Here is a 27,563-nt window from a genome sequence, read left to right on the forward strand (position 1 = left end):
AAACAGAGGGCTACGTTCTGCCTGGCACTACGGCGGTGTTAATGATAGGAGACCGCAGCGATTGCAGCGGCGTGGCTCTCCGTGTTGTCCAACACAACAGAGAGCAGGGCTTCGGCCCAGCCTTCCCCCAGTAAGAGTCCTGGGGATGGAGCCGTGCCAGGGAAGAATCTGACCCATAGTGTTTCTGAATTGGTGGAGCCAAATAACACACAAATGTAAGTGGATCTGTAAGCCGTTTATAAGGAAATCCATGATTTCCAGCGATTTATGGAGCCCCACGAGAGGAAAGTTAAGTTTCAAGAGCAATGCAACATAACTAAAAGAAGTTATTTCCCCCTGTAAAAGGACATTTTAATAGAAACGAGGACGAATAAAATTCTTAAAACATGACCTTGCTGTGGAAATACAATCCTTTAATGTTTTCCATCTCAGATCACCCTCCTGTGCGGCACGAAGGGCATCACCTGCTTACAAACCAGCTGCTGCTGTGATCCTGCTGTCCAGCATCTTCCTGAAGCTGTATCAATCAAAATGCTTCTGGAGCAAGAGGAGTTATCCAGGTCTGCGTGCCTGAGGTTCGGCGAGATCAGGCGTAGCTGGCAGTGAGCAGAGCAAGATGCAAAGTTGTTACGCGTGTATGTGCCCAAACAGGAGCCAGGTTCCTCCGTTTCCTGATGCACAGCTGCTGAAGCTGCGGCTGCCAGGGCTCTGCCAGCAGAACGAGGCGAGCTGCTTGCACCCTCCCTTCCCCTTCCCACGGCATCACAAACGGAGCTTGTGCCCTCTGCAAAGCCAGGCTGGAATAGGGCAGAGCCTCTTCAAAGGCAAACCTGGAAGCAGGAGTTTCTACTGGAGGAGACAGGGGAGGAGAGGAGCTGGCTGGTGCTGGTGCAGGGCAGCAGCAGAAGCTGTGGCTCCTTTCCTCTCACTCTGCAGCACCAGATGGCTGAGTCCAGGCTGCTTTCTGCCTTTTTGTACACGACCGGAGGCACTGCCCGGCCTCGCAGGAGGCGGAGGTGCCAAGGTGCACGGGTTTGGGGCTCGGCGCAGCCGCATCCCCCGGAGCGGTGTTTGTTTGTGGCTGGATTGCAGGATTTGGGACTTCTCCTGTCCAAGAATGCTCTCGGCATCCCGGCGGTGGTGTTCGATGAAAGGAGAAACATGCCATGGAAATGAGCCTTCAACGCGGAGCCAGCGTTGCTGGGGAAGATCCCACGTGCTAAGTGCCTTCGCTCGCACGCCTAATTGCTTTTAAGCGTGGTACCTCCGGAGCAAACCCCGCTTCCACTGACACCCTGCTTCGTCAGGGTGCAACCCTCAGAAAAAATAATGCAACCGGGTAAAGACATTTCAAAATCAAAGCAAGCCAACTTTGTAACAGATGCGAGTCTTTCAGCACTTCGTCTCTTCTTTGTCCAGAAACAAAGAATAAAACTGTGTCATAACTCAGCCTGACCGTCCAACATGCTTATGTGCATATCTCGGGGGCTTCGATGGGAAATGGGCCTAAATTATGTGCCATATCCCCAAAGCTGCTGAGTTTTGTATTTATTGTGAAAATAATGGAAGTCATAACATTGTCAGTGAATTCAGGAAGCTAATGGCACTGATCGGCTCTATCCTTAACGTGGCATCATGCCGTACCATGTGTTCCATTTGCAAAAGAGGAGAAGACAAGTTCTGTTCCTTGAGAAATTTTATTTTTTTCTCAGCAAGACAAAGACAGTTGTGCAGTTTGCACTGGCCAGGCACTGAACTGAGCCAAAGCAGTGGAAGGAAACAGGCAGCAAGAGCTCCATTTCCAGCTCACCACACAACCAGCAGGCATCCATCTGGGTCAGCTCCCTCTTGAGTGCCCTCTTTTTGGCTCCTTGCCTTTTGAACTCTTGGCTTCATGGTAGCCTGGCTGCAAAAGAAGAGCTCGAGGTGATTGCCACCAGCCTAAATTCTTCTTGGGGCTAAGCTGCATGCTCCAGTGCCGGGTGATGTAGTTGGGGACTGACAGAGCCCAGACCCACAGCACCTCCGGCTCTGAGATGTCCCAGCTGTGGACCACATTCAGGGGTACAAAACAACGCACTCAAGATTAGAGATGTTTGAATCCAAAGTCAATAGTCAGCTGGCATCTTCAGGGAAGTAAAATCCTGCTGGATCTAACAGCTAGTGACACCAAATACTGGGTTTTCCAGTGTTTGCTCGAGGGATTCAGTGCCTGCTCTGACAGCCTGCACGGCATTGCCACGGCTGGGGAGGGGAAAGGCGCTTCTGTCACCAGAGCCAGTCCTGCTGCGGTCATTAAATCTGCTCAGCAGGACCATCCCAACGCTAACATGAATAGTTTACACAGAATTATTTATAGTTCCCCTGAATCTGGGTGTAAGACCACTAACGAGGCTACCTTCACCCTGCTTTTTGGATCTTTTTTCAATTAATACATTTCCGCGCTGCATCGCTCCCAAAAATTGTATGGGCCAAAATACCTCTAAGGTTAACTTGAATACTTCCAAAGCTGACTTGATGCAGAACCTATTTTTTCCAGATGATCCCTGTTTACAGTCGCACAACGTTGGCCAGTGTGGCCTCAGAAGGCTGAAGTGAAGTAAACAACGTGCTGAAATATATTTAGCGGATTATCATGCAAACCGCAGAAGAACATAAAGAGGGAGAGGAGAAGGGACTTCTTGCTTGGGTGGTGATTTAATCTTTTTTAGAGTTACGTAAGCATCAAAGACATTAGATATGAAAATGGCCTGTTAAGTCAGGGAGCTCAGCTCTCCTGGGCCAGGCCGTAATTGCTTCTTATGATAAACATGATTTGGAGTGCTTTATCTATACGGGCTTTAAAGGCTGCGAGTCAGAAGGTGTGCACCCCCGCCCTCGAGGAAGAATTCCACAGACTATCGCATCTGACTGTCTCGGGTAATTACCCGAGCACTCATTTGGCAAATTAGCATGCGTAATTTTAAGGATGGGAAGTCATTTCGTAGTGCCGGGGCACAAACTTCATCTGCTTCCTCTAACAACGTAACACAAATCAAGCGCAAGCGATGCCAAGCGGGTGCAGTAAGCCTGATGGTAATGAACGCAGGGCTGTCACTTGCTCGACGTGCTGGGAACGTGCTGCCTTTCCCGGCCTTTGAGAAACCACATCCATTTTCCTATCTGCCCGCGTTTCATATGGCTTTCCTGAATGATTCATGGACCCATCAAATGTGAGGCTTGTGACATGTGCCAATCACCCGTCTGACGCTCGCACCGTGTTTTATAGCTGCAGTCAGATGGGGAGAGTGGGTTAGGCAGTTAGTGCCCTCATTTTCTGCTCCTTTTTTTTTTTTTTTTTTTTTTTTTTTCTGAACAAAATTTGAGGATCTTTTAATTTCATACGGGATTTCCAGTCCTGTAGCAATCCAGTCGGAGCTACTGCATGGCAGCTGCCCCCTCATCTCCTCTCCGTCCAAGCTGCTGGAGGTCTGCGAATTGCAAACACAGTCACTGCGAAAATAGTTCAGTTTCACAGCACTGATCTTGTCGATCCCACCAAGAAGCATCCAGCTTTTGTGTTAAGGTGTGGACACAATGAAAGCACTGCACATTTTTACAACAGGGTCATGTCTTAGGGGAGAACTGTGTGGATTTACTGAGCACTCCTGGAGCATCTGCACGTGCACTGTGGCCAGGCAGACGTTTCCAGGGCACAGCTGATCCCCACAGCATCTTCTGATTTACCAGCTTGGTTTTCAGCTGACGGCAGCTGGGTGTGAAGCTTGCTGGAAGGCAGTGGAGATGCACCATACAGCTCTCCGCTTTCTCCATAGGAAGGTCCAGGCAGAAATACGGCAACCGCAGCCGCAGCTGGTGTCACAACACAGTGTAGGTACTCATTCAAAAACCCCCAAAATGCACCAATTCCTTCAGAAGGTGGAGAAATCCCTGCTTCCTCTGGAAGCGTGTTCCTCCCTTGTGTTGTATCACTGCTTGTTTCCTAAACTTTGCAAAAGTTAGGGTCATGGGTGTTCCATTTTAGCCCTGCATTCAGACTAGACAGCAGAAACACAACCCGGGTGCAGATTCCTTCAGAAGCTGGTGGCAGGGGCAGAGGATGCTGCTGTGGGGTTGGCTTTGCTTCTGGTGGAGGAGTTTGCTCTGAGAAACTTTTCGGGAGCTCTCGAAGACAGCCCGAGCTGGGCTCAATCAATCTCCTTGAGCCGAGGGGATGTGAATCGCTAATTTCATCGCGCCCTCTTTAGCCCTCCAGTTCTGTACAACCAGGAGGTATTCCCGTGGATGAAAGCAGACACCGCAGCTCGCAGCTCCCCAGCAGCTATTTTGCCAGGAGAAACCTTGAAAACAACGCGCGCAATGTCATAAATCCTCTCAGAAATTTTGTCGGGCTGTAGTGTTGGGTTCCCATAACACAGTGAAATCCCCCTTCCCATAATCTTTCTGCGCAGTGCCCTGTATTTAATGCATCGCCTTTCATTGAGCGGGACTGCCGGTGCGAACACCCCGGTGCGCGTCCTGCAAACCCAAAGGGCCCACAAGAAGGGGAACTGCAGCAATGCCACGATGTATGGGAGAGGTTGGCAACCCAAAAGGGGGTTGTGCCCTAAAAGGGGGGTTGTGCCTCAAAAGGGGTCTGTGCCACAAAAGGGATTTGTGCCCTAAAAGGGGTTTGTGTCCCAAAAGGGGGTTGGTGCCTCAAAAAGGGGTTGGCACCCCAGAAAGGGGGTCTGTGCCACAAAAGGGGGTTGTGCCCATGAAGGGATTTGTGCTCCAAAAGGGGGTTTGTGCCTCAAAAGGGGTCTGTGCCATAAAAGGGGAGTCTGTGTAAAGGGATTTGTGCCAACAGGGGTTTGGCACCTCAAAAAGGGGTTTGTGCCCCAAAAGGGGGGTTGTGCCCTAAAAGGGGGTTTGTGTCTCAAAGTGGGTTTGTGCCTCAAAAGGAATTTGTGTCCCAAAAGGGGATTTGTGCCCCCAAATGGGTTTGTGCCCCAAAAGGGGGTTGTGCTCCATGAAGGGATTTGTGCCCCAAAAGGGGGTTTGTGCCCCAAAAGGGGGTTTGTGCCTCAAAAAGGGTCTGCACCCCAGCCACCCCAACAGACGACGGCTTCTCCTGTCCCCTACTGACACCCTACAGCTCCGTGCAGCAGTGTGGAGCCGGGTAAAGCCGTCTGACCCCACAGACGGACACAGGGACAGGGACAGGGACACACGGACAAGGTCCCCCCCCTTCACCCTCCCCCCCTCCCCCCCCTTCACCCTCCCCCCCCCCCCAGCCGCCCCCTCACAGCCCCGGGTTGGGGGCGGAGCCTCCCGCTCCTCATTTGCATCCCTCCCTCCCTCCCCTCCCTGATTGGCTCTCCCCGTTCCCGCCCCCACCCGGGGCCCCTCCCCTTTTCCCCAACGCTGCCCGGAGACGCGGCCTCGCCCCTCCCCTCTCCCCTTCAGGCTGCCCGGAGATGGCAACGGGCCGAATCCTCCTCCCATTGGTCGCCTCCCGGCCGCCTCTTCCCATTGGCCGGCCGGCCGGGAGGAGGGCGGAGCGGCCGGCGCCGATTGGCGGAGAGCGCGGGGGGTGTGCGCGGGGGGCAGCGGCCCCGGCGGCGGGGCGCTGGGGGGCCGCGGCCGGGCGATGGGGGCGGCCGGCGGCTGCGGCTCCCGCTGCTGCTGCTGCTGCTGCTCCCGCTCCTCCTGCTCCTCCTGCTGCTGCTGCTGCTGCTGCTGCGCGCGCTGCTGCTGCTGCTCGCCCTGCGCGCGCTGCTCGCGCTGCTCCCGCTGCTGAGCGCCGCGCGTCCGCCCCCGCCCCGCCGCCCCCCGGCAGCATGAAGCGGGGCAGCGCCGCGGCCATGGCGGGCGGCGGAGCGGGGGGGGGAGCCGCCGCCGCCCCCGGGCAGTACCGGGTGTGCGGGAACTGCCGCAAGGTGCCCAGACAGGTAGGGGGATGGGGGGCGTGGGGGGTGAGGGGGGGTTGGGGGAGCTCGTTAGGGTTTGGGGGAGCCCCCATAAGGATTTGGGCACTCCACAAGGGTTTGGGGGTAATCTGTTAGGGTTTGGGGGGGAGACCCCACTAGGATTTGGGGTGGGACCCCGCTGATCTTGGGGGGTGGACCCCACTAAGGTATGGGGGGGAGCCCGTTAGGGTTTGGGGGAGATCCCTCTAGGATCTGGGCTTCTGCCCCATTAGGATTTTGGGGTTCTGCCCCATTAGGATCTGGGGTTGTGCCCCACTAGGATGTAGGGGGAGACCCCCTTAGGTGTTGGGGAGGACCCCGCTAGGTCCTGGGGGGCAGACCCCGATAGTCTTTGTGGGGGGACCCCAATAGGATTTGGGGGGAAAGACCCCATTAGGGTTTAAGGGGAGACTCCACAAGGCATGGGGGGGGCCCTGGTAGAGTTCAGGGGAGGACCCCAATAGGCTTTAAGGGGGTGACCCCACTGATCTGTATGGAATGACCCCATTATTCCTTAGGGGGGGACCCCGCTGTTCTTTATGGAATGACCCCACTAGGCTTTGAGGAGGACCCCGCTAAGCTTTGGGGCAGAACCCCACCAGTTTCTAGAGTCAGACCCCACCAGGCGTTGGGGGGGGCACCCCACTAGGCATTTGGGGGGCACCCCCTAGGTGAAGGCCTGGGGAACCCCCCCAGGCAAGGTCTAGGGGCTCCCCGTGAATGAGGGGGCCCCCAGCTGCCTGTAGGGCTGTCAGGGCCCCCGGGGTGTAGCCGCAGGTGGGCCCTGCCCCACTCTTTACCCCACACCCCATCCTATGGGGTCCCGGTGGCTGTAGGGGCTGGGGGGAGCTGGTTGGGGTCACCCCGCACCCAGCCCCGCTGGGAAAGTTGCTCCTCAGCAGAGCCCTGAGCAGCAGATCCTGAAATCCCAGCTGAATAAAAAAATAAATAAAAATAATAAAAAATAAAATAAAATAGGGGAAAAAAAGCCTGCCCGTGTGGCTATGAAGAGCCCACAGAGGGGACCCGCCGCATCACCACCTCCGCTGCCCATCTGCGGGGCCGGCAGCTCGCTGCGGTGCTTTTTTGTTTGTCCAGCGCAAATGAATTAAAATTGCTGAGCTGTGCAAACGCCAGTCCCGCAGCCCGGGATGCAGGCGACGAGGCCGTCCTTTAATCCAGCCCCTGCCGATCCCCTCCTGCTCCGGGATCCTTCTGCTCACCGCTGAGGGAGCCTCGAAGTCACCGAGCTCAAATATTTGCGCTCTTTGTCCAAAAACTGTTTTTCTTCCTCTGTGGGTCAGGCCAAGTGCCAATCAAAGTTGTTTTTCAAGCCTCTCTTCCCTGCAGTAGGACTGCTTTTTTTTTTTTTTTTAAGGGCTTGGTTTTTGGAAAGGAGGTGTGTGTCTAGAGGCAGGGGGGAGGAGAAACCTTCCATCTCGGGCGGAGGGAGAAGAAGGAGATCTGAAAAAAAAAAAAAAAAATCGTGTTTCTCGGATATTTTAATGGAAACAAAATCTTATTAAATGTGCATGCTTGGTATGCGCAGTTATTTTTTCCATAAACTCTTGGATCATGTTACAGCTGATACTTGGTGCTGGGCGCTGAGCTCAGCCTGCGAGGATCAGAGCAGCAGCAGCAGCGCCGGCCTCTTAACCATTTCCTTCCAGCACCCCGTCCTCGTCCTCGCTGCCTTCAGGGGAACGGGTGCCTCAAAAAAGAGAGAAGTTCTCCGGGGTTAAAGCCCCAAACAGCTTCAGACTTGACGGCCGCGCAAATTACCCGGTGCCAAACATGTCTGTGGAGAGAGCAGGGAGGGAGCGGGCTTTGTTCTGCCAAGTAATCAGGACGTTTTGTTGACAAATAAAGTGGTGCTTGGCAGCGCCTCCATATCTAAAATTAAATTTAAATTATTGAGTTGTTTTTTTTTTGTTTTTTTTTTTTTTGAAGCTGTTGTCTCCTCGTGCTGGGTAGGTCCTGTTGTACCGCTTTAATATCGGGGTGGGGGGGCAGGGTTAGGTTTTGCTTGCCTGCTAATAGGAAACTTTCTCAGATCAGACGTGGTTTTTAGCTATTTAAGGGGGATGGCGGTTGTATGGTAAAGCAGGGGAGCCCGGCTGGCTCTCTTGAAGGCAACTCAGTGCTGTCCTGGTTTGTCTAAGGTTGGCTGAGCTACTTCTGCTGCAAAATTGTGGAAAGAGAAGAGAAACCCTAGAGCAGCCCACAAAACCCAGCCGATCTCTCGTAGGTGTTGTGTGCGTGCGCTCGGGCATCGTCGCATCTGTTTTTCCGAGGCCGGGCAATAAACAGGAGTGTAAAGCTGCTGGCTCCATCTGCAGTCATTTAAAAGTCAGGCTAATGAAATCACTGTAAATTTTAACCTTCTGCACTTCACCGGCAAGCAAACAAGTAGAAAACGGGGCGGGGGTGGGCAGGCGGGGTGGAAGTGAGACGCGACCTGAGTCTCCGAGTAATAATCTGCAGATAAGTGCTGCCTCATCTGTTCTTTTGATGGCGCTTTTTTTTTTTTTTTAATGCTCATGTGATAATACGCCGGCAGAATGATTGGTCTCCAAACGTGCTGAATCTCTTCTGCCCTCCTCAGTCTTAAGGCTTGAGCTGAAGGCACTCGAACGCCTGCAGCGTCGGCAGAGCTGCTGGCAAATGTTGCAGGGGGCAAAGCAAGGCTGCTGCTCCCTGCCCTGTAACGAAACTGGAAGTAGCCTAGCAGATTTGGGATGCTCACGGGCCAAGGTAAGGTTCTCTTTCAGCAGGGAAACAGGAAAAGCCAGGTGCAGTCGCTCAGGTTTCAGCTAACTTCAGGTTAGCCAAAGTTACTTCGTGCTGCAAAAAGCTCTGCTAGGGTAGTGCTAACGCCTGGGTATGGATCCGGTAGTTAGATATGCCTATGAGGAGGATTTTTCGTAACAAAAAATAAATTTTCCAACTGGATTTACTGCTACAGGACACTTCAGATAGCCAGATAGCAATCGCAGCTGACCAGGAGGGCTGAGATGGAGGTGGCCGTGAGAGCTAAAGCAAGGACCGGCAGCCAGAAATAGGTGAAGCTCTTCTAGGTTCTGCAAGTCAGCCTGTGGAAAAGACAACCAAGGCAAATGCTTTGATAAATCTTGAAATAAATGGAAGAGTGAGCAAGGCTAGATCAGTAGTTCAAGTTTCTGGGCCTGATAGGTGTGCTTTTTAACTAAAATGCAGTGTTTTTTGGCATAATGGGAGGCAAAAGCGCTTAAAATGCCATGCGAGTGCTGGAGCCAAGCATTGCACAGAGGTGGTTGAGCGTTGCTGCCATCGCTTGGGCCTGTTCTCCAGATTTAGAGGTGGAAAATCCTCCACTGGGGATGGGGGAGGAAATCCCCTGGGCTGAGGAGCTCAGGGGTATGGACCTGACAGGGGCTGGAGCTTGTCTGAAGTCCCAGGTTCTCGTACCAAAAAGAAATCCCCATCCCGAGCCAGCCAGAAGAGCACACAGAGGAGGGGCTCAGTATTGCTTTGGACAAATAACTGCCTCAGGCAGGCTGTCAGCAGAAAGCAAAGAGTCTTCAGGGGATGGAAAAATCCTGATACGCCAGGAAATGTAGGAGCAGGGAGAGAATTTGCCAACTGTTGCAGCTCAGTTGCAAATTGCAACGCTTATGAAGTAAAAGGGTCTTTTTTTTTCATCTGTAAGAACAGGTCGATAGCATAGAAAAGAAAATAAGTTCAGTTCCAGAAGTAAATACTTGCTTTGTGCTAGATTTCAGTGGGGGACGTAGGGGAGCAATGACAAAAGGGATGGTTTTGAGCATCCCTTTCTGTTGGCCAGGTGGGGTGAAGCCAGCTCAGCTGACTCAGGAGGCCTGAGCCCATCTCTGTGCTGGTATCCTGGAAAAAACTGAAATCCCAGATCTGTAACTGTTTTTTCACAAACCTATCAAATCAGGGTGATCCTGTGACAGGGAAATAGTGCTGAATGTCATGAGCAGAATTTCCGTGCTCATCCCCCATGCCAAGATCCTTCTCTAATGTGAATCTCGATGCTAGACGAGGTACTAAAACAAATGTCGAAGGAAAAGCATACAGATAAATGAAAAATATGGATGATACAACCCAAAGTAGGTCACGGTAAGCTAAGTAGTGGCCTTCTGTGGGTAAGGTCTGTAGTGTCCTCTTCTGAGAGCTTCATGTTGGCTAGAGCTAGGGTTTGCTCATTGAATGTCTGAAGTAACGCCACAGGCTGAACTTCTTGCTTCAGAAACAAGTCATCTGAAAGCAAACTTTGGGATCTACTGGCATAAAATGTCCTAATTGGGATCTGGGGGGCCGATGGTGGTGGGCCACACTGAGAGGGGACTTGCAGTGGGTTTTTTGCTGTTCAATACTGACAGATTTTGGGTAGAGCAGCAGTGAGGAGAAGGGGCTCGGTGTGCTGGAGCACCCCCAGCTCCAGTCACCCTGCAGCTGGGAGCAGGGGGGCTGGGAAGGATGGCTCTGAGCTCAGCAGGCACAGAGGTGAGCTGCTTTCACAAAAAAAAAAAAACTAAAAGAGTTTGTTTTTCTAATCCTGCAGAAAGAAAGGCCGAGAGGGGATGTGAGTAGTGTCTATAAATACATCAGATGGCAAGAGCCAGTGAGGAGAATTAAGCTGAAGAGCAGATGGATATAAAAGGGTCGTAAATACACATTTAGGCTGGAAAATGAAGTGTCCAGAGTGGTGAGGTGCTGGAAGAGTTTGTTCTAGGTCTAGAGTTGTCAAAAACACACTTGAAAATACATTTCAAAAATACTTTTAAGCTAGAAGGAGTCGTGGATGTCATCAGAGGATGCAGCGCTTACAGTGGTGCTGGCCTAGGCTCAGTGAGCTGAGGTCACATCAAAAAAAAAAAAGAGAAAGAGAAGAGCCACTTTCATTCACTTGATTGCTCTACGTGGGTGAGTAAGAAAGTAGCCCGAAAGTGAACCAAAAATAGCCTAATGTCAGGTCTCGCAGGGCTGCGTAAGCGAAAATGTGTGTCGCCGTGAGTCACGGAGCTGCGTGGAGATGCCGGCACCTGTTTTGTGGAAATCAAAAGGGCTCTCCAGGACGTCCCGACTGTTTCAAAGAGAGCCACCCCGGTCCTGTGTATGCTGAGCGTCTGCAAACTGGAGCAGCTGTGGCCCTGCTGGAAGGGCCCCGCAGGTTTTCCATGGTGTGTTATCGCGTGGCGTGCCGCGCTGGGCCTCGGAGGTGTGATTTTGGCTGGGGCAGAGCAGCTCACTGCGTAAAACCAACCAGCATCCTCGGCAGCTCTAGCTGCTCTCTGTCCTGTCGCCCTGCAGCTGCCCCTGTTCGCAGTTGCCTGGAGAACTTCAGGTCTCCGGTGGGCCCCTCTCCGAAGGGGTTCTCAGCGGGATTTGCAAACCTCGGCACGGAGAGCTAACTCTGGTTTTATCGCGTCTAATTTTAGCCGCTTTCTGTTGTCCGAGGCACTCTGCGTGCTGCCGTGGTTGTCCTCCTGGCCCTTGGAAAGGAGCCGTGGTGAAACCAGCTCAGGTCACTCCAGTGCTGCTCCCGTGTGCTTGGCTGGGGCAGGGGTGGGGAATGCGGCCTCTGAGGGGCCAAAATGTTACCAAGCCCCTCACCCTCATCAGTTGTTCTTCTTTATCTGGCTTAAAACCAAAGCAAACAACAACAAAACATACTCAAAAAAAAAAAAAACACCTTTGAGACCAGGATCCTTTCCTGTGGAATATATGCACCGAAAACCCGGTGATGACTCTGTTTTCTCTCCTTCTTCATCCTTGCAAGTCTTGCAAGTAATTCATATCTTTTTAGAGTCTGACCCTTTTAAGTAATTGTTTTCCTGGCTCCCTGTGTTAATTATTGGCTTTGGTGTCTGGAAGCGGGGAGCGCTATTGCTGTTTTAGCATTTCTGCTGGTATCGAGTGCTCCTGTGCTCCTCCACTTGTATCTTCAGTGGTAATGTAAAACATTTTCCTCATACCTTTCTAGTCTCATGTGCTGAAAATGAGAAGAGAGATTTTCGTTAGACCTGTAATGAGAGTGACATGAGTGAAGCAAACCTCCGGTGGAGGACGATGTTTTGCAATGACAAGCCTGGCAGCAGCCCTGCTCATTTGAAATAGTCACTTTTATTTGAAAAAGAAAAAAAAAAAAAAGAATATGTCTTCTCTGAATTACAGGGAACTAGTGGAGGCAGGAGGGGAAAGAAAGTGGGGAGGAGGACTTTTTCTTCAAAAGAAACCTTGAGGTTTAATGTTCAGAGGGAGCTAGCCAAGCGTGGAGGTTGTCCTCTATTAAGACGTACTGTTGCTGGTAGGAGTGGTGCATTGCATTAGCCAAATCGCAGGCTGTGGTTTGGAGATGTGGATTCTGCGCGCATTTGCTTTAAATTTATGCATATTACTTAATTAGTGCTTCAAATTTCACATCTCTTTAAATGACGATGTTTTGAAATCTGGAAAAAAAAGAGATGGTTCGTTAAGCATCCTTGGTTTTTCGCCTCTCCCACGCTGGCGAGGGAGATGTTGATACTCGCTCGGTTCTGTATTTGAACTATTTTTTTTTTTTTTTTCCTGGCTAGGAAGATTTGAGAGAGCAGATATCGGTGTAATTCCCCCCTGGTTTTGCTTAGCTAGGGGAGTTTGTCTGGAGATCTTATTATCAGATTTCCATTTCCAGGGCTGGAGAGTAAGAAGGGATCGCAGGCGCGGTTTGCTTGGCCAGACTGAGCATTGGCTCGAGTCTAAGTGGGTCAGGGGAGGCTGGGGGGAGAGGGGTGCTTGCAGCAAAAAGAGATTCAGGTTGTCAGGAGGGAGACCTTGGTTAATGAGAAATTGCACATTGTCAGCTTCGGAAGAGCCTGGATGGAAATAATTGACGCTGTTTAATTTCTCTGTTCTTTGCAGGTGTTCCTGTTTGTGTGCAGAGGGCCTTTCCGTTGCTTTCTGTGCAAGCCAGCCTGGTGGTCTGTGTTATGTAGAAGCTATAGGGAGCACATAATGCAGATCAGCCAAATATTTTGTAAGCTGCCCTTACAGGGAGGTGGGGATATTCTCCACAAACAAAATACCCTGTTTATCAGTCAGTCCATTGAAGGCAGTGCAGATACTTCAAGAAACCATGTGGGGTTCTCTGTACACCACCCTGGGCAAAGCAGTGTTGCTGATAACACGGGGGAGGCCCCGATCAAGGACTATTAATTTCAAATGTCTCCTAACCACTGGCTTTGCACTTTTATTATAGGATACTTCCTGCATATCAGTCATGGGATGACTATCAGCTGGGGCAAAGCACCTCTGTAGATGAGAATTCTTATTGCATGTTTAGGATGCTGAGACACTAATGGCTTTGTTCTTGGTATGGACTATATCAACCATCAAAATATTCAGCTATCTTTGCTCTCACATCTCATTTAAATTGAGAGTTAGGTGTTTTGGAGCATAGGCTTTTTTCTTCTAGGGCATAGTGCTTGTGACAACTGCGGGCTTGACCAGATGCAAGGTAGGGAGGGGCTGAGCAGGGAGTAAATGATGGTACTCAGGGCCAGAGACAGAAATCGGTGTTCTTAATCTAGAAAGGTGCCATAAATCTTCCCTGAACATCCCTGGTTATCTGAATTAGAGTAAGATAAATAGATAAGTCCAGTCTCCTGATTAAACGTCTATTTTCTTTCTCGTTAATGGCGCTCTCGTATTTCTCTCAAGGTAAGCATCTTGTTTTCACAGAGCAGCAATGGATTTCTAATGGATTCTGGGCTTAGCATCCAACCTAGTGAACTTGGTAACACAGTTTGAGGCTACCTGCGATCCCTTTACCCAGGGCACTGGGTGGAAAATAATAATTTTAGAGAAATATGAAGTATTCCCAGCTTTGTTTCCTAGGAGTAGGCTGGAACTGAAGGGGATAAATAACCCTGTGTCATACAACAAGTTCCTTGTGGACTTGCTCCATATTGTGTGGTCAGCGCGTGGACCACCCTTAGAGTTGTGGTTTAAGTTTTCAAACGTACACAAGTGTTAGGTTCACATATAGGAAAGCCAGGAAATCTACATTCCTGACAATTATGTGGAACCATAGCTCTCTATTATCTCTTAAGGTGCAGAAGGCGATTGGAGGAAAAGCAAAAGGTGACTTTCAACCCAGGCTTTCATCTATTGAGAGTGAACAATAAGCTCGTAGATACAGTCAGTATATCTCAGTTACTGCACTTCACAATCAAAATACATAATCGTGTATCTGCTTTAGAGACTATTAAATTTGAACTTAGTTTTGACAGGAAAGCAGAGAGGACTGTAAATTCTTTTAAAAGTATCAGTTAACGCTAAAAGATCAATTGAATTCTTCCTGAGAGGAGGGGAATGACTGCAAAGACATCTTCTCACTTACACATTTAATGTTCATTTGCATGTAAAAATGTTGACTTAGAGGTAACTTGGGGATTAAGGACTTGTGTTGCTGAGCAATTCCACAAATCCAAAGACAGAGTTTTATCGATGGTATGAAGAAGTGCTAGCTGTCCTGCTGTAAACCATTCTTAGAGCAGTACAGGGTTTCTTCCTCAAAATCATTTTTTATCTGTCTCTGGGCCATTACTGCGTTGGATTTGCTCTTGCTGATACTGACAAAAAGATTGAAAGCCAGCATGTGTTCTCTCTCCTATATGAATTGTGCAGTTAAAATTATTTAATAAGGCACTATCTTAACAGCAGTGAACTTAATTTAATAGCCAGTGCTTGTAAATATGTTTAATATCTCCTGCTTTAGCATGTGGTGAAGGGAATATAGTTATATTATTGGCTAAATATATCTGGAGGTGTTTTGGCCATATGGTTCTAAATCTGTTTTAATGTAATTATCCCTATTAACTTACAAAAAATAAAAAATAATCCCTCCAAGTTGACTGGCATTCTTCTCAGTAAAGCACCCTCATTGCTGATTAGAGGTGTGGAAATAGTAATTTGTTCTAGCGTTGAGAAATTTGATTAGCCCTCTAATGCAATGGAGCGCCTACACGCTGTCTAAATACTCTACCTGACACCAGTTGGATCCCATCCAGGGTGGAAGAGCACTTGAAATGTTGCTTTACTACAATATGTTTTGTGTCTCGAAATCAACTGTGCTGCCTGCGTGCAAATACCCCCTGGCTGTTCAGCAGGCGGAGTGAACCCTGACCCTCCCTGGAAATCAGCATCAGGATTTGATTATCTGCTGAGCCTTCGTTGCCTCGCTGCAACAACTAGGTTAGAACTAGAAAATTAAGGAAACTGTGTATGTGGAAACACCCATGTTACCGACTGCAGGCTAGAGCTGAGCATGGCTGTGCGCGTACGCAGTGCCCGTAGTGTAACGTGCAGATGCTGCAGAAGCATGCTGCTAGGACTCTACAGCTGCTGCTGTTCTTGTGAAGTAATGAAGTAAAAGCAGACTGTAAATGAAGATTAAAGTTACGGAACTACCCCCGTGCTCTCTCCATTACAATCCAGCTTGTTCTGTTTCCTCCAAAGGCTGATGGAAACAACTGCTGGGTGCCATGGCAGCTCGGTGTTGTAGCACCCATGTTTTAGACCCTCTTTAACTCAGCCGGATATGGTTCTCGTTCAAGAGCACCACTGCTGGAGAAGTCCGAATCAGGACTCTTCATTAACACCCTGCAGTGGAAACTTGCAGACTTTCATGGTAGGAAACACATGAAAACAACACTCCAGGTGCATGGTCTCTATTAGTCAACAGCAGTTCGTTTTGACCGATCAGCTTACAGAAGACAAGCTCTAATGCATTTGAACTAGAATCGTATATACCCTTTTTTACTCTTCCTTGTAGGTTTTATTATCTGTTTTCCCCACCATTGTGGACTTCAGTATTTTCAGTTTTTGCAATCTCCACTTTTCAGCAAATCGATTGGAAGGGTGTTGAACCAAAAAAGCTGCAGCTGGTTTATGCTGTTGTAATGCTTCAGGAGACTCCAGAATATTTTTTTTTCATCTTACATTATTCCAGAAAACCCAAACAAACTGTTCAATTACATTAGTAGTTCAGATTTTGCCCGCAGGACATTACTGGGGGAAAATTAGACAAGGCAGTAACGTCGGGGATCATGTAAGTAGAACCTGCTTTGAGATAAGTGACTTTTATTCCAGCAATTTAAAACTCGTTGTCTTACTTCAACACGGGTGCTTCAGAAGTAGTTGGAAGAAAGGGTGTGTTGGTTGAAAAGGTCATCTGTAGCGTAATTAAAGGATGAAGGAACCTGCAGCCCACGTTGTGGTTCTTCAGGGGAGACGGAGTTTGTAGCTGTCACACAGGAGCAGAGGACAAGTGGGACGAGAGCGGTCGTTGGCCAAGCTGGAGCTGTCTTTGCTCTGAAAAGCAGGACGGGAGTGGAGGTGGAAGGAAGGTGTCCCTCTGTGCCCCTGTTCTTTAGGTCACTTATGCAGCAGATAGTAGATAGAGCTGTAGTTGCTCGACCTATTTATCCAACAGAAACTTGCAGTACAAGCAGGAGCAGTTTGACTATCCAGTGCTGTTGCTGCTTTATATGGGACACTCCTTTGGGTTAAGCTGTGCCTCATGAATACTTAGAGGCAGCATCCAGCCATCCATGTGAGTAATTCTTGTTTTAGAAGCTAGGTCAATGGCTTCGCTTCATATTTCTCAGAAAACTTGGAATACCCATTGCACAGTCTTCATTTCTGTCCATACAGAGCTAAACTGGGTGCAGCTGAAGACTGAATCTGTCTCTTAGGAGCTGGGCCTATTCCAATAAAAGGGTTTTAGTTTGGATTTGGTTCCTTTGTACGGAAAAAGGACGAGTAGGCTGGAACGTAACGGAGGGTGGAAGTAGGCCGTGTGTGTTAACCACTCCTGCGTTGCTGCGGGAGAGGTTATCCAGGCAGGGTATAAAATAAGTGCTTTTATTATTTCTGTAGCACTTGCTGGTGATTTTTTGTAGTCGGTTAGTCACTAAAATACAGCCAAAAGTCCTCTTAGTAAAAGTGTGGGCAGTAATCTGAGGAGACGGTGGAGCCCGGCAGCGCTGAGGTTGGCGGTAAATCTGAAGCCCTGCCAAGCTGCTGGGCCGCACGGGACATGTGCCTGTATTTACACACAGTACATTTTCTACACAAGTTATGAATCTTCATTTTTGAAAACCAGCTTCTCTTTGGCAGGAAAATACCAGCTGTGTACCATAGGTCTTTGCTGCCAGCAGCTCAGCCACGGTAAGGCAGCGTACTTTGGGGATGGTATCTTGGCAGTGCCTCACTTGGGTAAGACTTAGATTAAGATGCAAAATGTTCTTTTTTTTAAAAAAAATAAAATAAAAAAAGGGAAAAGAGGAAGAAACTGGTTGACTGCAAGTATTGTGGTCATTCCGGCAAGTCAGTGGCTTTCATTTACGCTACCAAGATGAAGCCTTTCCTCTATCAGTCTCCTGTCCAAACCTCTCCCAGCCTAATCAAGCACGAAGTGGTTGGTGTGTCAGCTCCTTGCTTATTGTAAAACAATCTCCAGTCTTTCTCCTTGGAGAAATAATTTGTTCTAATTGACAACTACGTTAGGATTTCCTATCAGGTGACGAACCACAAGGGCTCAGCCATGGTTTCCCATCTGTGGCCCCGGCACCCTTAGGTTTTCTCTGGACTTCTTTTAAGGAGTTTCTGGAAACTTGTGTAAGAAAACTTATTCTAGTAAACTCATATGCATGGTGTAGATAACACCTCCTTCTGAAAAATGCTTAGGAGTCAATTAATGAAAAAAGGCTTAAGCCCCTGGCTTAGGCAGCAAGGTGCTTGCTCTTGGAAACTCTACCTTTAGGCTAGAGGTAAAGCTGTTAGTCAGGGAGATTTAATTTTTCATCTGGCACGTTCTTTCTGTTTGAGTCATCGACCAAATAAAAATGGCAAAAAAACATGCTTCTCTTAAAGCAGGAGGACATTGTTCATGTTGGACATCCAGAGGGACTATCCTTTTCCAGACAGAGCAGGGAGAACAGCATCAGTGTTCCTTACGTTATTGGAATTGTAACAAAGATGCTCGACAGTCATCAATTGTACATGAGCATTCAGCTGAGAAACTTGTGCTAAGGGGGTTTCTCATTGTTACAAAAGCTTTGCAATGGATTAACTTCTGAAATTCTGTGGGTCATGTTAACATTTCACTGAGTGGAGTTTTAGGGAACCATGGCCACAAGTTCTCTTTCCTGTAAACTAGAAGCCTTGTGTCAGCCTCGTATTTTAATATTTTTCTGTTGCCTTTAATTTTGATGTGAACAGCTCAGCTGAAGATCTTCATGGTGAGGTAGCATAGCCAATGCCTGCTTATATTCTTCCAGGTACATATTGATCTAAACAAACATCCTTTTCCCATCAGTGAGTAGGGAGGGTACGTACTTAGCTTGTCTTCACATTTTAACTCTTCAGGGCTTTTTTATTTTTTCGGCTCTAAATGGATATGACTTCTGATAAGGCACATTCAGAAAAGGGAAAAATATTTCCTTCCTAAAACCAGTATTATTAAAGTGTAAGGTACTCAAAATTACGAAGTAAATGATGCAATACCATCTGTGTTGCATAGATAGCCCAGTAATGTCTTCACCCAAGCAGCTGAGGAGCTGCCTGACGTGGGCTGCATCCTTTAGACTGGAGTAGCAGGACCTTTTTGTTCCCTGCAACAGGCCAGTATAGCTAAAATGCTTCTCTTTGTTTGGGTGATGTCAATTCATACCTATATTAGAAAAATATATCTGAGCAAATTCATGGTGACGTCCCCTTGGAGCTGCCTCCCAGTCTCCAAGTATTTGCAACTTGAAAACTTCCTGAGCTGGGGCTGGCTTTTCCATATTTAATAACTGTTTGTGCATTTCTCTTCCGTGAGCTCCAACATTTCATTCTGAACACACATAAACTCCAGGTGTCCCCACCATCTTATGACAAGGATTTCCACAGCTTAGTTGCACATTTTGGAAGAGGTTTAGTAGCTTTGTCTGGCCTTGTCACTCGCTACTCAGTTCCTAATCCTTTTATTGGAAGCGTTCCATGCTATGTGTGGACTGTGACAGCCAGGAGGCCGTAAATTAAAATATCTTGACGTGCTTCTGACAGCAAGCTCAACAGTTCAGAGTTGCTTTCCAAGACCCAAGCTACTGTAATCCTGTGTGAAAAAGATGGCAGAGAGCTAGCTGTGGAGGCACTAGCACTGAGCTGAGCACGTCTTCCTCTTTTTTAATGATCTGGACAAGAAGGTTTGTTTTTCTGAATTTTGGCGAGTTACTTCCATAAGTCTTAAGATAGTTCCTGCACAAAGATTTAAAATAACTTGTGTGATCATTTCGTACATGAAATGGGTGGAAAAAAGCAGTTAGAAAAACCATGGTTCTGCCATCTGTGTGACTTTCCTATGTCTCAGAATAGAATTTGGTTTTATATAGTACCTGGTAAGTGAAAGGTGCTTGAAAGCATTTTTCTGCAGCTGCGTATTCTGGGACACCATTTATTTGCTCGGTAGTAGTTTTCATCCAGCTGAAAGTACTGCAAGAACACAGGCTTACAGGGAGAAAGCATTAGCAGGGATACATGATGGGCTTATTCTTGGAGAATGGGGCTTCTGCAATTTTCCCATCTCCTTGAGATGCCACAAGGAAGCATTAGTGATATCCCGCAGGTAATGAACGCTGCTCAACAAACACAGCAGCCATCACACTACTGGTGTGGCCAGTGCAGCCTTGTTTCTGCAGATAGTTTATCATATGAGTGGTTGAAGGTGGGAAGGAAATCATCTCAGTGAGGTGGTACAGGGGTCAGAGACCAGCTTCCTCCCCTGCAACTGTGGGGGGACTGAGATTCTAATCAGAGGAGGAAATTGTTGTTATTTTTTCCATTAAAGTGCAAAGATAGGACCTGTTATACTTTCCGTGGGCAGATCTCTAAATGATGTTCTTCTGTCCAAACTGTCTAGCTTCATCAGTTAAACCGAAAGCTGGGCAGCAACTGAATTAACATTTGTCTGGTTTCTCGAGCAGGTTGCACAGCCGAGCTCCACGTGCCCACCTGCCCGAGGAGCTGCCAGCCAGAGACTTCTTTATAGCTAGCTTTAACTATTTCTGGAAGAGCTGCAGTTGCTCTAGCGACTGCAGCGCAGACATAACCTTCAGAGTCTTATCCTTGGTAAAAATCTAAATCTTTATATTTCAAGGCATGCAGTGCCTGATTTTTTTGTCTCTGTGCTTTGTCATAATGAATGTGGCGGCATTCCCACAGAGGAGAGGTGAGAGAATGCAGCCTCGGTGACAGCCTCTGTTTAAACACTTCTCCCAGTCTGCTTTTATAGTAGCTTGCAGTTAAGTGCACCTTCCTGCACATCCTTGGTGGGGATGATCTCTGCTGGAATACTGTAGCACTTGAAGATGTTCCAGCACGGATTGCAATGGAAACTGTTAGAGGTTTTCTTTAAAATATATTGTTGGAGCGTTTTGATGTTTACTACCCTTAGATTAATCTTATATTTCAAACAGCATACTTGAAATAGAATTTAAAAAATACCAGCCACTTCCTTCACAGTAGAAGGACGCTGTTACACATTTACAGTATGGATGAATACCATTCAATTTTGCTTGCTTACAAGGCATGTATTTTCAGACAATACTTCTATTAAAAATTCAGTGGAGCATTCTTAGGAAGCAGTTCTGCCAGGGATACGTGATGGATTTACATAACCCTAGGGGTCTCTCTTTTTTTTTTTAATATCCCCCAGTTATGCCTCTCCGATTGGCAGTGTGCCCAATAACTGTGTGCGCATTTACGAACTGAAGTATTTAACCATTTGGTTACTACACAGTAAAGAGGCCGTGCTATCAGTGCAATTAATGATTCGGTGTTAATCAGGCCTGCCAAAGCAGCTGCCATTTATCTGTGCCATCTACCAGAGGTCAGTTCTACCCCTGGCCATGGTTGCTGCTCGCCCTCCACAAGAAGATGGCGGCCATGTGAGGGACCGGCCCGGCTGTGTAGGCCTCACACAGGCGAGCCATGGCAGCGGGTGACGGGCTGTGCCATGCTGCTTGAGACTCCTCATTAGTGGCATCACCAGCCCGCCTGCTAATGAGGCAGGTTGACCTGAGGCAGGCTGCTTTGCCGATTCAGAGGCTAAAGACCGTGTTCTCCAAGCTCCATAATGGTGCTGTGTCTCGGGATGTCAGACACGGGCTAATTCTGAAGGTGGCAGTGGGCCAAGGCACAGATAAAACAAGTCCCAGCTTAAAAGGCTGGAGTTTTTCACTGTAACTTTTGCCCTTGATATCTGATGCTGTAGAAACAGCAAATGCTCTTCTGCCGTGCTTGTAGGATTTTGAGTCATCCCAACAATCACAAGAACATCTTCAGTCCTGAGGGCATTTACTGGGGACCATACAAACCTCCAGTGTTAGCTTTGGGTGTGCAGGGAGGGCAGGAGGCGAGGTCGCCTTGTCTGCTCCAGGGACTGATAAACAAGAAGCTTTGTTTGTTCCTCGTTGCATTTACTCATTTCTTCTGGAGGCTGAAGTAGACTATTTGTTGTCTCACAGCATTACAGGTCTTGCCTGGCATCAGATCGTGTCATCTGACCTTGTATCCCACGGATTCCTGTTCATCTGCACGGGAAAAACAAGCCTTGCTATGGCACATTTCATTTCATCTTGAGCTAGACACCAGCTTTCTGATTTGGTTGTTATCTGGCTAATTCTGATTCGGGTGTCAGTGTTTGGTCAGTTGAATTTCACCCATGATTTCTGATAAGGATTGGGGCATGGATAAGAATTTAGGTTTTGACTTAAATTAGATGGAAGTGATTCTCTAGCAACAAGTAAACAGAAGAAATGTCTGTTTGTCTCTCATCCTTTTCATGTATCGATAATCAATGTGTAGGCTTGGTTGTTGGCACCTTTAGTTGAGCAAATCTTCTCATGAAGAGATTTCATTTTTCCAGTCAGGAGCCTTACTTTCTCAGGTAGCTGTACTCCGTACTTAAGTTATATCACAGTTAAGTTACAGGTGTGACTTCTACACGATACATGCATATCTGTTCTTGGTTTGGCTTCTTAAATAAATCAGGGTTTTGCAGCAAACACATCAATCAGACTTGCAGTCTTTGCTTGTCTTCTTCCAATTTTAGCTGAATGTTAGTTTTGGTTAGTAGCAACAAATAACTTGGAAACTATAGGTAGAGAGGGTGATACAACACAAGTGGGATTAGAAGAGGATGTAGATGTAGATAGGTTTTCTTCATGAAAAAGGAGAGAGGCTTTTCTGCCAGTAACTGTGTTCACTTCTTAGTTTTTCTCCTGTAGGTTGAGGGTGCCGGATATCTTTCAAAGACTGAGGATCTGCTCTTGGACTTCTGCTGCTTGGCCATCTATCTTGGGTTGGGTAGAAATTGCTGCCCTTTGGTTTCTAATTAGTGTGGATTGTGTTCTTAATAGCTGGTTGAGGGATGGGAACTTGGGATAGGCTTCCTTTTATTGTGTGAAATCCAAAAGGGCTGTAACCTGTTACCAAAGCAAAAGCTCCACATCAATTGTACTGCACTGGCTCTCTTCCCAGCTCCTTGCACCACTTCATCAGCTGTTAGGCACAAAGATGCTGAATTCTTAACATTAAAAGTGACTTTTAAATATTTTGAAATGCTGTTCCCTAAGAAAAAAAAAAAAAAAAAAAAAGATTTCCTACAGTTTGACTTCCTCTGCTAATTTTCATCTCTATCGCTTAGTTTGCTTTTTTGGAGTTGTACAGTCTGTTAAGAGGAAGAAAGCATTGCAAAACCACTTGAAGTACTGTTAACAAATGACTGTAGGCCAGGACTTTTACTTTGTGAACCTTAACATTTTGACATTGTTTGCTGTGAACATCTCTTGTGTTACTTCTGGACATATGTCCTTGGTTTAACCCATTTTAGGAAGGCTCAGTCCTAAAGATGAGTTCTGCACTGTCAGCAGATAGTGTTGTGTATTATTTAAATTACCCCTCTTCATGTTTTTGCTTTTGGCTTGGTTTCTTTTTTTTTTTTTTCTTTACAGAAATAGTTTTGAGAAAGAGAACAGCAAGTTTATGCTTTTAACGTGGATCCACATTTTTGAAATTGCAACAAAATTTAATTTGAAATGACTTGCAGATACCTTCTGAAGCTGCAAAGCTTCTGATTTATCACTTTAAAGACTGTAAACAGATTTTATTTCATTAAAAATGATACATCTATGAATCTTTGCCAATAAATTCCAAAATTTCACAGCTTTGGTATGTAAGCTTTTTTGTCCTTCTCAGTCAGAATCTCTCAGGAGCCTTGAAATGTGAAGACAAGTAAACTCTGTCCATCTTTCCTTCAAGTCAGCAAGATTGTGTGTAGTTTTCAATATTATATTAAGCCTCTATAAATTTATGAGAAGTATTAAAGTTTCCACTTGAAATGAATTGGACGTGTCATAAACTGCTGCCACATTTCTGAACTGTTCTTCTGACAGTTAGGTGGATAAATTAAAATGAAACTTGGCATATGTAGAAATAAACAAGGATGGCTTTGAATGATAGTAGAAGCTAGGACACAGTCAGTGTTCAGATAACTTTTTTTTTTTCATTTTTTTTTCTTTTCTTTCTTTCTTTCTTTCTTTCTTTCTTCCATGAGGACAGAATAAGCAGGCAGTCCAGTATAGCCCTGTAATTATGTTAGGTATTGCTAAAACCCAGAGCGTTTGGCTGTGGTCAGAGCACATGGAGATGGATCCTTCTCCCAGCACCCAAGAACCGAAAATGGAAATGTGTTCAGTAAGCAGTAATAAGGGCAGTAGGATCCAGTTTGGAGGTATGGTCTTAACCAGGAGCAGTAAATAATGCTGCCTGTGCCATGTGACCTAAAATGTGTTTGTGTGTGCCAGGCTGAATAGTAGGGTTCTGCAGCATCAAGTCTGAGATTTAACCAGCATATTTCCATTTTGAAGAATTGTAAAATAAATCCAAGCTTGGGCTGAAGTTGATGCCTTTGGGGTGATTCTGCCACAGATAGGGAGCCCTGAACCCAGTTCCACTCGCTCTCTTGGTGTCCAAATGCCTGGTGCAGCTGACAAAGCCCATCAGATAACCTGGTTCACAGGTTTAACCTGAACTGCACTCCATGAACTGGGCCTTAATGTTCAACGTAGGCATTAAGTACCATTTAGGATGCTTGAGGGTATCTAAGACATCTATAGGGACTAGTTGATACTGTAGAGACATATGGGGAGCTTATGCCCTTCTGGGAAGGCGGTTGGGTGCCAAGTGGGAGGCCACAGGGAGTCTTTAGTGGCCCTCAACTCTGCTTTTTAATGTTACTGCACCTTGTTCTCACTCTGCTGGAAAAGAGTTGAGGCTCCTTGCTGAAATGGAGACACCTCGGCGTAGGTGTTCTAATGAAGGACTTGACTCCAGGTTGTTTCTGCAAATGCAGAATAATGTGTATCTATGAAGAGAGAGATCACTGAATTTAAATAGCAAAGCTCCTTAGAAATGCTAGATGGTAGCAAAATTGCTTGTAGATTATAATACAAGAGAAGGTTAAAGATCCTTCTGTCAAGAAAGAAGGAAATAAGTTTGTGGCTAGGAAAAGTACTTGCAGTACATCTTGGACTCTGAGTGACAAGTAAAAAATCTGAGCATGGGGAGCAATCAGAAAACTTGTCTTTGTCAAAAATTGAGTTGGTGAACTTCTTCAAGAGCTGGCCAAGAGCTGAAGCATGTTGTTAATACTGTAAATGATTACTTTTTAGAGCAGCACATCTTGGTGCTTGGAAGATGGAGCTATAGTATTACTGGAAGATTAGCAACTAAATTGTTTTTCTTTCAGAGAGCAACCTTCTGAATAGTATCTATTGAGATTGAGTAATGAGAATATGTATTCCTTCTTCCTTCAAGACCTCAGAGAGAAAACAAGGTAGACTCTTGATTGGACAATGTCAGATTGTCAAAGAAAATATGGAGTAAATCTTTATTCTTCAGTTTAAAAAGTCAAGCATGTTGCTTCCCTGATTATCACATTATATGCATATACATATTTTTTAGCATATTGTTCCTTTTGGGTTGCAAGCAGAGACAAGTGCAGAACATGGTTACAGGAGTACAACAGAGCAACAGTGACAGCACAGGTTTTTGTTGTAACTGAACGTAACATTCACAGGATAGAGTAGCTGCAAGAAATTTTTAAAGGGCGGATGTTGGATATCTAATGAAAAGGTTTCTCAGCATGCTAAATTGCAAAGATTTATGTGTGTGTACATAAGTAAGTTTTTATGGAGTGGAGTGGAGCTTAAGAGGCAATTTAGTAAATTGAATTAAAAATACATATGCTTTTGATGATTTTCTGATAGGGAGACAATAAAACATGAATAGGCAAATAATCCTAAACTAGGAGCATTTATAATATCCTATGCTGGGAACTTGCAGGTATACAGAAATGATTTACACAAAGTACCAGTAAAATACAATCAAGAGGGGGAAAAAAATCAAAAACAGGAGGAAAAACCATAAATACAATCAAATGCTTAAAGGGAGTAGATGAAGTCTGCTGAACTTGCAGAGATTTAATTAACCCTTTGCCCTTCTGTGCAGTAGGAAAACTGTAGGGACTTTCCGATTCCAAACGCACGTTCTGTGCAAGGTCAGGGAATGGCCTTGGCAGAGAAACATCTGAGGAAGAAGTGTCATAAAGCAGCAGAAAAGCAAAGTAATAAAGTGGAGGGTGAATGGTATTTACCCTTTGGAAACCTCGGAGAGAAGGCGTGAAGCAGAACAGCAGGCAACCTGGGTATTAAGCAGCAGGACAGTGTTTGGAGATGGGAGGGCTTGTAATGACTTTTTTTTAAATAGATGATAATGAGGGCCTAAGAAATAGTTGGGGAAATGTAACCTCAGCATGAGTGTGGCTCAAAGTCAGAAATAAAACCCATTTTCCATGTCTGGGGGGGGGAGTATTAGGGAAAATCAGTAAAAATAATAAATAGGAAATACTTATTCATAACCGTTCCTCCAAAGAAATTCCTGCATATTTAGGGGAGAAAAGTTTACTCCTCGGCAGAAACTGATTTTGGGATGCCCTTAGGATTTATATTTGATCTAGTGCTATTTATGATCGTGGTGTCTTTCTTGTGGTTGGGATTTTTGTGGAAGTAGTGACTCTGAGCCCTTCTCCAGCCTTCCTGTGCTGCTTGCACTGTTCTGGGACCCAGGAGGACCCAAGTGGCAGCATCGCCACAGCTCACAAAATTTCCTTTTGAGGTACAAAATGTTTCTTTCCAGTGATTTTTTTCCCCCCACTCACATCATGATGAGAAGTGCAGGATGAATTATAGCTCATATGCACTACTTCTGCCTGAAGCCTCCATACACCCGAATCGCTCCAGCAGCTTTCTGCTTGCCTGCACTTTCTGTGTTCATGGATATTAAAAATGTGCTTTCTAAACCAGCTGCTTGATCAGCCCTTCCAGATTACGGCTCCGTTTTCATCTGCTTCAAATAAAATTAGCCTCTTTTTACAGCTTACTAAAAATAGTCATTTCTTTACAGCCTCAGGACATGGTGACTCATGTGATAGCAAAGAGGAAGAAACTTTTATTTCTCTAAACTTCAGCCTCCAGCAGGAAAGCTGCTGCGGGCCAGCCGTGCTCCCAGATCCCACATGTGGCTCAGGGCCTTGCTCTCAGCCAAGGGGCTCCGGCTGCCCTGTCCTCACCGCTGTGTCCCGGTGTTTCCTTGGTTCTTGAGGGAAGGTGTGAGGTCACCACAGTAACTAAAGTCAACCTTTGAGATGACAGAATCACTGAAGGAATGAGGTTGGAAGGGACCTCAGGGTCCATCTGGTTCAACCCCGGCTCAAGCAGAGACACCCAGAGCAGGCTGCTCAGGACCATGTCCATGAGATTTTGAAGGTCTCCAAGGAGGAGACTCCACAGCCTCTCTGAACAACCTGTGCCAGTGCTCCATCACAGCACAGAAGTGCTGCCTGGTGGTCAGAGGGAGCCTCCCATGTGCCAGTTTGCACCCATTGCCTCTTGTCCCGTCACAAGATTCAGCTTCTGGCTCAGGGGTGCTTTGGACACATCCAAGGAGGAAGGTGTTTCTCACTGCTGAGTACAAATTGGACATTCATGTGGAAAATAGTTCCATTTCACAATCCTTTGATTCCCAATATTTAGCTCATGACACTGTTCCAAGTACAGTTTAAGGACAGAAAGCAAGCCATGGATAAAAGCTCCTCAGGCACGTAGATTTGTCTGTCTGTCACACCGCAGCGTGACGCTGTGGAGGTTGCACTGTGGCATGAAGTGGGCCCCCTCTGCCAGTAAACCTTCCCTGGCCTACTTCTCTGTTCATCTTTAAAGCACTTTGTTATTCTCTTTCCTAATCAGCACCCCCAGAAATGACTCTTAATGTAAATGGAGTTGGTTACAAACCTTCTGAGATCACTTATTTCTCACTTATTCATACTCCAGCAATGCGTTGATGGAGGAACACGAAGCAGAAATGGCTCGTGGACGTGCGTATGGTGTTGCAGTTGCTGAGCAACCTGTTCCTTGGTTCAGTCATTTAGCATAAGAATTCAATTTGAAATAAGATATTTGG

General features: G+C 46.8%; 1 protein-coding gene across 6 annotated transcripts in view; it reads left to right on the forward strand.

The window, feature by feature from the left end:
* Positions 1-5,604: 5,604 nt before the first annotated feature.
* SESN3 (sestrin 3) overlaps positions 5,605-27,563 on the forward strand; it is a 45,126-nt gene continuing 23,167 nt past the window's right edge. For 3 of the 6 annotated variants that reach the window (XM_027467656.3, XM_027467661.3, XM_072032770.1), the window contains exon 1: positions 5,605-5,933. In XM_027467656.3, coding sequence (XP_027323457.1) covers positions 5,823-5,933 — 111 coding nt within the window. In that variant the 5' untranslated portion in view covers positions 5,605-5,822. Of the gene's footprint in view, positions 5,934-8,532; positions 8,706-27,563 lie in introns of those variants that run through there. The other 3 variants (XM_072032769.1, XM_027467666.3, XM_005012848.6) reach the window with 3 other exon arrangements.

This window comes from Anas platyrhynchos, chromosome 1, assembly GCF_047663525.1.
Source record: "Anas platyrhynchos isolate ZD024472 breed Pekin duck chromosome 1, IASCAAS_PekinDuck_T2T, whole genome shotgun sequence".
Taxonomy (NCBI): domain Eukaryota; kingdom Metazoa; phylum Chordata; class Aves; order Anseriformes; family Anatidae; genus Anas; species Anas platyrhynchos.